At 39.7% G+C, this 10,075-nt stretch overlaps 1 protein-coding gene across 1 annotated transcript; it reads left to right on the top strand.

Annotated features, from left to right (window-relative positions):
- The first annotated feature begins 1,678 nt into the window (after positions 1 to 1,678).
- Positions 1,679 to 8,739, top strand: LOC308404577 (protease-associated domain-containing protein 1-like). Its single transcript, XM_080894710.1, has 5 exons — positions 1,679 to 1,894; positions 2,134 to 2,234; positions 2,348 to 2,457; positions 7,443 to 7,610; positions 7,714 to 8,739. Exons 1-5 carry the CDS (start codon positions 1,819 to 1,821, stop codon positions 7,832 to 7,834), a joined length of 576 nt encoding a protein of 191 aa, XP_080750836.1. The 5' UTR covers positions 1,679 to 1,818; the 3' UTR covers positions 7,835 to 8,739.
- Positions 8,740 to 10,075: the final 1,336 nt, after the last annotated feature.

Here is a 10,075-nt window from a genome sequence, read left to right as displayed (position 1 = left end):
CAGACTTTACTGAATACACGATTTGGGACATATAAGTTCTTATGACTGATCTGATTTTAGCTTTTTTCTATTGTCTGTTTATGATTTTTGTATGTCTTCAGTTGAAATCATTTATAAATACTAATGTGCTTGTTTTGTCAAATAAAATTTAGAATACTTTGGTTAAAAGATTTTATAAATGCATTTGGAAATGGGCTTTAAAGAGACACTGACAAACTTTACATCTTTGTCAGATGAATTCAGCATGATAGAAAGGTTTTAGTTGGTTTTTTATTTTATTTTATTTTTTTTACGTTATGTAAATAACTTTACTTTAATGAGGTATTTGACTTGTCTGTTATAGATATAAATGTTTGTGTTTTGCCATGCAGGCTTGTGGATAGTTCACATGTAAATGAGCTTTATTAACCTTTATTAGGGCATTACATTTTTTTGTTTTTTCATTTAACTGGGATTTGATTTCTGTCATTTTGGCAAATAGTTTAAATCAATACAGTAAAATGGGACAACCTGCTACTTTCCAGTGCCTCTAAGTTTGTATTTATAGTTCTTGATTTCTGTTCATATCTGTCCTAGTCTCATATCCGTGTTTTGTCATTCCTTCAGTCTCTCCAGTCATGTACCCGTGTCTGTCTGTTCTGTTTTGCTCCTTTGTCTCTCCAATCTGTCACGTTTCCATGTCTGTTTATCCCCAGTCCCAGTTTCAAGCCCATGTGTCTTAGTCTGAGTCTCATTGTGTGTTACTTCCTCTTCCATTTTGATAGTCTCGTGTGTATTATGTTTAGTTTTTCTTCCCCTGTCTCATCAGTCTGACTTTGGTTCAGCTGTGTTCCCCAGGTGTGCTCTGTCTGCCCGCTTCTCCTCCTGTGTATCTCCCTCTGTTGTGCTGTCCCCTCAAGCTGTGTGGTTCTATATTTTTCCCTTGTCTTTCCCCCTAGATTTAAAGGTACTTATTTTCTAGTTTAACACTCTACCTGATTTTTTTTCTGGTATTGAATTTCTTACAGCAATTAAGTTGTCAGGAAGGACACGAGAGTTTTTTGGGTCAGGAAGTTATAAAGAGAGAAAAAACACCTGCTTTATTAGGTGCACTTGCATAATTGCTTGTTAATGCAAATATTAAAACACTTGGTCACATGACAGCAAGTCAGTGCATTTATGCATGCAGACATAATAATGGATTGGATTTATATAGCGCTTTTCAAGGCACCCAAAGCGCTTTACAATACCACTATTCATTCACTCTCACATTCACACACTGGTGGAGGCAAGCTACAGTTGTGGCCACAGCTGCCCTGGGGCAGACTGACAGAAGCGAGGCTGCCATATCGTGCCATAAGTTCAAAATGAACCTAAATCTCTGAGGATGAAGAATGAAGGGAGTTTTTAAAGTAAAAGGTGACAGTACAAGCAAAGTGCACCTAACAAAGTCTCTGATGATTGTACACGATAGGGAGATCAACTAATGACTTTTAGGTCATTGTGATAAATTAAATAAGTAACTGCCAGCTTCATAAACATCATACATATTCATATGCATCTTGCAGGCATGTTAATAATAATAACAATAAAACACAGAGACACATTTACCAGTAGTTTGAAAAACTGGTGCTAAAAGAGCACCACAACTTCTTACCCAGTCGCCTCATAGCAGAAGCTACAACTGGGACATGCGCATGCGCGGAAAGAGAACGGCGGAAATGGTTGGCGATCTGACAGAAGCACAGCGACAATGGACGCTGCACTGTTTTAAGACACAAAGAGACACACTACAGTCTCATCTCTGTAACGCGAGGGAGATTTACTAATGCCTTGAACATGGGGAAGGTTTGTCGAACAGCAGCGATAGCTTTATACCTCTGGGGTCTCTTTATGCAGTTCAGTCGTCTGTCAGGTGAGACTAAAAACAGAAATGGGAACGTTTGAAATTAACAGCTAACTGTTCGTATTAGCTGCAAGAGTTGTTTTTTTTAAGTATTTCTTTTTGCACAACAGCGACTTGAGTTAAGGGGCTTATTGTGGCATTTATTTATGGTTTCTGTCTGGCATATCCGTGCAGTGTTTGTGGTTTATTAATATTTCTGATATAAACAAGTCACGCATGATAAGTGCTTCTTTTCGGACCTCCTTCAGCTCTTGGGGTCAATGAACTGCTGTATTTCCGGGTCATCAGTCCAGAGGAGATAGGCTACCTCTTCAGTGCTGCACCTGCTAAAGACTTTGGAGGCACTTTCGTGAGGCCTCAGTCTTCTGTTAAATAATTTGATAATCAAATGTTTTTAAAGTCTCAGGTGCACAACTTCACCTTCCCTCTAATCATACTCTTTCCTTCTCCTTTGACCCGCAGACATCATTTTACGATGAGATTTTTCTCGTGCCAGCAGACCCTGCAGATGGATGCTCAGAGTTGACGGACAGAGAGATCCTTCAAGGACAAGTGATCCTGGTGGAAAGGGGGTACGCATACATGCCTCTGTACCATTGTGAATTGTAAACTATGTGAACACAAACCAGGGGTTAGGAACTGAGAATATAACCTTGGACATCTAGCAGCAAAAGTGTAGGGAAGGAGATAGCCTAATTACAAGGCAGCTAATTTTATCTTTAGCTAAATTTATCCCATCTCAAATCATCAAGATTTTACAACATTTTCTGCTCAACCACGTCTGATTGGCTTAAAAACTTACTGATTTAAAATGTGAGCATATGTTGCAAAAGAGGTGAGAATCAACAGATGCCCCACGATGCGTTATTATCACAATAGTTCACTTACTCATGATACGATATTTTTAATTAATTTTTTTTTATTATTGTATTTCAATAACGTGCATTTTAATTTATCCCCTTTTTCAACTGCAAATTGTGTCTTCAAAGTTAATCTTTGCCAATATTTGTTTTATCCAATAAGATAAAATTATGACTTCAGTTATTTGTTTTTTGTTGCAAAATGAGGTCGTCTAGTACAGCGGTCCCCAACCTTTTTTGCACCACGGACCGATTTATGCCCGACAATATTTTCACGGACCGGCCTTTAAGGTGTCGCAGATAAATACAACAAAATAAAACTAGTATCGGTACCGAAAAAAAGAAGATTTATTCATAACACACGTGAAAAGACCCAAGAAAACGGAGTTAACGATAAAAACGATAACAAAATAACGCTGAAAACCCTGAAAACCATACATTTCACACCTGAGCCTCAACTCTCGCGGCCCGGTACCAAATGACTCACGGACCGGTACCGGTCCGAGGCCCGGGGGTTGGGGACCGCTGGTCTAGTATACCAAAGGTCTTACTCAAACCTACCATAAATGTTACCATTAGCCCGAATCAGTCTGTGTGTATGGGGTCAAGTTGGCAATTACATACAGTCTGTTTCTGATAATACAGCCATTAACTGTGATATCAGTGAAAATCACATGTTGCTGTCTACACTTAGCAGCTGATCCGGTTCTATCGGAATATAACCAGATCCAGGACTGTTTCACATCTTCAGGTATCTCAGGATGTGCCATGTTATAATTTAAAGACCTTGCACAGGGCTCGCAAAATTTCAAAATCCCTGGTAGCCCTTCGGGGAGGGACTCTTCAGTTTTTGGTAGCCCAAAATAAATTTAAGTAGCCCGAATAAAAAAAGAGAGCAATTTTTTGATTGATGTTTTGTTTCCTGTTTTGTTTCCGTATAATATTGTAACGGAAACAAAACATTAATCAAAAAATTGTTGAAACACAAATTACAACATTGTATAAAAATTACAATCATCAACTCAAATACTTGGTTCTAATTGAAAACAGAAATTTCTATGAACTTGTAAGAACTGTGTAGGACATGAATCAGTCTGTGTCAGATCCTGAATTTGAAATTTCCACTGAAGTCGCGGGTAAGAGGCAAGTGGAACCAAGATCGAGGCCATTTGCTTTTTGAAGTTTGCAAAGACTGCTAAATTGTGCCAGTGGTAGTTCACTCTTTGCAACATAGTACGCTGTTTTAAACAGATTTTCAGGTTTATTTTTAGTATGTTATTTGCAATTGGTATTTGTTCTGGGAAAGATATTGCAGACTGAGCAATGCATTTCTTGCATTTCTCATGGGTTCTAATGGGGGCCTTTCTTAAAATTACTGGTCCCAGTAACAAAGGCGCTTGTCGACTCAGAAATCGAGGGAAAACCAACAACACATCCGGCAGAACATTGTTATTTACACGGGTGCACATGGTAAATGGTAAATGGCCTGTATTTATATAGCGCTTTTACTCGTCCCTAAGGACCCCAAAGAGCTTTACACATCCAGTCATCCACCCATTCACACACACATTCACACACTGGTGATGGCAAGCTACATTGTAGCCACAGCCACCCTGGGGCGCACTGACAGAGGCGAGGCTGCCGGACACTGGCGCCACCGGGCCCTCTGACCACCACCAGTAGGCAACGGGTGAAGTGTCTTGCCCAAGGACACAACGACCGAGACTGTCCAAGCCGGGGCTCGAACCGGCAACCTTCCGAATACGAGGCGAACTCCCAACTCTTGAGCCACGATCGCCCACATAAGTGGTCCGCATGTGCGCATTCGCTGTCAAAATAAAAGACGCGCACCAGATAAGAAGTTGCAACGCGCGTTTGCGTCCATATAAAAAGCACTGTTTTTGTTCGCTAGAGTGGGATTTTCACAGCACATTCCACACCACATCTCTGTGCGTTCATCATTTGTTTGAAGCCTGCTCACCTCCTGCAACCACTTTTCTGAGAATACCTGCTTCTTTTGTGGTTCGGACTCCTGACATTTGTTTGGAGGTGGAGGAACACCAAAGTAATTGCTTAAAGGAGCTTGCTTCTTCGACATCTTTAAGAGTTCTAAACAAATGTCTGTCCTCCTCCAAAAAATCTTATGTACCCAAACACGCGTTGCAACTTCTTATCTTGTGCGCTCTTTTTATTTTGACAGCGAATGCGCACCTGCGGACCACTTATGTGCAGCCCTGGTTATTATTTAGCTCGTCATATTGCAGCCACAGAAATTCTTTTGTCCATGAAACCATAAAGCTGCACTTTCTTTTTGCCTTATAGTCTGATTTGTCATAACTTTTCCATTTTGTGGTAAGCTTTTCTTTGGCTGTCACTTCTTCACCCTGACCTGTCTTATTTGGCTCAGCAGAACTAAAATATATATCCTGCTGCTTTTACACACACACACATAACGGTCAGCGATTCTCTGCGCGATCAACCTCTCATATGTTTAAGCTTGCTGCGGGAGATTTCACTTGTCATGTTTGCATAGTAAGCTAACGATTGATAAGACGATGTCAGAGGAATTGGTGCGCAAATGATCGTCACTCACCAATCAGTGCTGTCGCTCTCTATACACAGTTCACGCGATTGCAAAGTGAAAGCAAAAAACAAGCGCAAATTCAAACGCGATTTCAATATGTCACATATTGACAGTGGCTCATCGATGCCAATGACATAATTACCCAGCTACATTTCCGAAAGAATGCAAAAGCATTGACATACATTTTTCCTTCCTACGATAGCCCGACGGGCAGGGCAGAGATAGATTTTTGGTAGCCCGACTGGAAAAATCGCTAGCCCCGGGACGTCGGGCTAGCGATTTTGCGAGCCCTGTTGCATTATATAGTGGAGCCAAATGCAACAATTACTTGTGAGAAAATACTCAAAAATCCCTGTCAACCTCTGGCAGTACAGCACTTAAAGGACACAAGAATAACAGTAACAGTAACAGGCAGAGAAATCCACAGAGAGGCGCAAATAAAGGATAAATTAAAGATTATTCTCAGTGTTTTCATCTGTTCATGTGAGGGTTTGTCATTTATGGGGGGGGACCCCTTTTGTAACTTTTCTGAGACTGATAATTTCACATTGGGTAGTGGACAGCCCTGCCCTGTTGTTGAACTCCTATTTCTTACTTAAAGAACATAACTGAAAGCATTTTTTAAATTTTTAATATGCTGACACAGTTAAAAGTCATGATTGCGCAATCGCAAAGTGATTCATACATAGCTGGAGAGTTCTTGGCAAACACGGGACATTGACTTTCAAACTCCTTAGTCTTGTAATCGAGTCCATGATACCAAGTGAAACTTCAGTGAGCTGTTATTCTGGTTCTATCATGTTGAATCTTTGGTCAAAACAGTGCCTAAAAGCTATTTACCCATGATTACCAACAATGATACAGTCAGCAGAGTTTCAAAGAAAGCATAGCCACTACTTAACTTCAGGATAGTATTTCAAGAACTGTTGTCACTTCTACTTAGGTTAGGTCCATAGGTTTTTGGACAGTAAGACATTATTTGTAATCTTGCCTCTAGGGCTGTGCGATATGACCAAAATCTCATATCCCAATATAAGAATTCTATCGTCTGATACCGATATAAATCACAAAAATGTAACATTTTCTGTAAATTCTGTGAATCTCGGGCAGCTCGTCTTGCGGGAAGTGTTTCCAGCTGCGCGTCATGTAGCTGGAGTCGAGTGTTTTAACCTTTGTAAAGGCCACCGTTTTCTTTGTGAGTATTTATTACACGGCGTGCTGCGGGGAAAAGCCTGTTCTAACGTTTGAGTATAAGGTTTATTTTTTTTAGCACCTGGCGGCTCTTTTTTAATTCACATCCGTAAATTATCTGCTCTTTCACGTGATTCAGTTTATTTTGAAAAAGTCTCAACTAGATCTTGAACTTTATTGTGAAAGGTTTATGTGGAACATAAACAAACGGACAAGCGATGCTGTTACCCTTGTTGTTGCTAACCACAACGCATAAAAACAGGCGCTTGTCCCTCCATAGTGTGGTTATATAAAATATAAGAGAAAGAGAGAACTTTAAGAAATTAATATAGCCACTACAGTGACCATCAAAACGATGAAAAAATATTGCCGTAAACAGTTTATTTTGCGACACCACGAAACAAACGATAGCGTAAAATGAAACGATAGACGTTTTTATATCGTCATCCGATATATATCGTTATATCGAACAGCCCTACTTTCCTCCCTACATTAGTGCAGTAGATTTTAAATCAGATCAAGGCATTTTTATCAGTCAACTAGTTTAATCTGGCCTCCTTGTTCTTAACCAGTGGTTAGCAGCTTGTTGTACACTTTCTGTATTTTGGTTCATGAATGTTTCTGTTAATTAGATTAGACCTTGACAATGAGTGGTGTTGTTCTTGGATAGATGTTGTGAAGGGTTTATTCTTAACCAATAAAATAATCTGTGATAATTTACTTTAGTTTTCTTTTGCATTCTTTCAGGCATTTTGGCATTGCTGAGCTTGCCAGTGCAATCCTGTTTTTTAGCAAATTGTTTGCCAATTTGTAGATTTGTCCACTTCGAAAGTTTTTGCTATAACATAGTGCTATAACAAGCTTTGACAGCACATCTTAAACTGGTTATGCTTTTTTTTTTTTTTTTTTTTATAAACTTCAGAGGTTGCTCCTTTGTACAAAAAGCCCGAAATGTAGAGGAAGCAGGAGGAAAAGCAGTTCTTATTGCTGATAACGCAGAGGACAACGACAGTCAGTACCTTGACATGGTCACTGATGGAAGCACTGCCAAACCAAGCATACCTGCTCTTTTCTTGTTAGGACGGGATGGGTGAGAGATGCAGACACACACACACACACATATAAATTCTGTTGCATTCGAGCAATTATCCTATGAAAAGCAGGGACACCATTTCGTCTTTCTGTATTTTTAGGATGATGATCAGAAGATCTCTTCAGAGACAAGCACTGCCTTGGGCTGTCATTTCAATTCCTGTCAATGTTTCTGCTTTGGCCTCGTTTCCATTCAAGCAGCCTCCTTGGACTCTTTGGTAGAAATGACTCACTCACAAATTCATCCAATAAACAGTTTCTGTCATTGGTGCACAACATGTAAATTGCAACTAAATCTGAAGCCTCACAAGGACATTTCTGATTATGGTTGGCACGTGCACCTGCGCTAAGTCACTAAATCTAACATATAGAATGATTGCACTCAGAGCCTGTAGAGTATGGGAGAAACTTGTTTAGCCACTGAACCTGGAACAAATCATCAAATAAAAAACGAAACCTGCATGCTCATTCTTAGTGCTTAGCTAAACTTGTGTGTCCAGGAAAACAGTCTCCAGGAACTTGTGTTCAGATGCTTTGTATGTCGTTTTGGTTACGAAACTGTGAAAAAATGTTGAGAAACAGAAACGACCTTCCTTCTGTTTTATCAAATAGTCGAAACTGCAGGGGGGAAAAACCAGGCCATTACATTCCTGTTTATGCGCATCAGCTTGTAACAGTGTGGTTCTCTTGTGTGAATGGAAAAAAATTTTTCTCATTATGGATAAGTAGAAACTTCAATTTAAAAAAAGAAAAATTGACTTGTTTGATATTTTAGTGCCTTTTGTCTGTGCATTTTAGTTAGTTCACTGACACATTTGTTTGTAGTTTCGGTAAACAGGACTGATGAAAATTAAAAGCATGAGATGCCACGAATAGCCTTGCTGAAAATAATAATAGACATTGTGATGATATTGCAAAGACATGTTAATCTGCACAAAGTTAACTGGAAGGCAGCTATTGTAAAGCTCTAAAGAGAGCTTTGACTGCTCTGGAAACACCATGTCAGAGTTCACCCTAGTGAAAATAATTGCCACTACATTATCCTGTATTTTATTTTTAAGAATGTCCTGATTTGAATAGTCTTTGTAAATAAAGTTGTATGTTTAAGGTTGTAAAGACTTTATTTGTTGGCCAGAAGATAAATACCAACACTAATTTGGGATGAAAAGTTTTGCCTGGTCAGCTTAAAGTAAAGATGCTCTAGTTCAGCAAATAGTTAGTGCTTTGGACAATGGAGCAAAGCAGCACTCCAGGTTAGTGAAGAAATAATACTTCATTGTTGTGTATCTAATGAAATCAGAATACCACATACAACTAAAGTGGCAGTGGCCATGGTGACAAAAATAAAAATCAGCACCAAAATTCAGCACTCAGGGGGGAAAAGGATATTTTGTCAAACCAGAGATGATGGTAAGGATGTGTAAGCTGTGCAATTGACACCCATGTGGAAAAAAAAGTCTGCGTAATTGGACTGGATGTATGAACACATAATGACTCAGACTGACACTAATGATTGGCCCAAGGCCTGTTTTGGCCTGCCCTGATGAGTTTACAGGCCGCAAAGAATCTGCACAGGTGCCACTCCATCAGCCACTGACGGCCCATATTTATTAAATGGGATACGCTGGCGTCAGTTTTGCGGCTGGTGTACTAACAATGTGCTAGTTTAGAAACAAAGAGCAGTTGGTTCATTTCAATAATAGTCAGCATTCTACCAAAAACTACTCTATTAGAAGTTGCTGGGGGCTTTGTGAAGTCCTGATGGACTGTGACTCAGATCGAGCGCATTTATCTGAAGGAGAGCTGCTGTATTATAAACGATCCCAGCCATATGAAGCAGAAATTGTGTAACACCTGACCTTTACTATAAATAGGTGATGGAAATAATATTTTTTTTTAAATCCGTCAGATCAGGCTGTGTTTATGAAGAAATGCATAAATATCAGCAGTGCTATTTTTGCAGGGTGTTTGAAACTGTAGGCACTTAGGAAAGTCAGTGTTACATGTTGAGACATTCATACATTAATTTAAATTACTAACGAGGCCCTACCTGCATTTTTCTTGACGTATGGTATCAATGGTATATGAAATGGTAGCGATTGTGTCCCTGCGTGTGCGCACACTGCTCAGTAAATACAGGCAGAGACGTTTACCGATTATGCGCTGATCTCTGTATAGACTGTAAACGCTGCAGACTACTCGGCTCACTGTAAACAGCAGCTTGCCTACATGTAAAACAAGAAGGCTTGTGCCAGGATTCCCCTCGTTCCTCACGTTTCCTTCAGTTCGGTTCAGCCAAAGGTTTTGGCATTGGACTCAGCTGTGATTCATTCACGCGTCACAGTTACGCACTCTGATAACATCGCCCCGTCTTATTTCAAATAAATGAATACTTTGGCTATCATAAATCCCACAACGGAAAAAATAGATCATGCTGTTTTCTTTTTCCAGTGTTAAATTTGG

This window comes from Rhamphochromis sp. 'chilingali' (genome assembly GCF_963969265.1).
Source record: "Rhamphochromis sp. 'chilingali' genome assembly, chromosome: 10".
Taxonomy (NCBI): Eukaryota; Metazoa; Chordata; class Actinopteri; order Cichliformes; family Cichlidae; genus Rhamphochromis; species Rhamphochromis sp. 'chilingali'.
The sequence above is the reverse complement of the archived record's forward strand: the minus strand, read 5'-3'. Positions and strand labels throughout refer to the sequence as shown.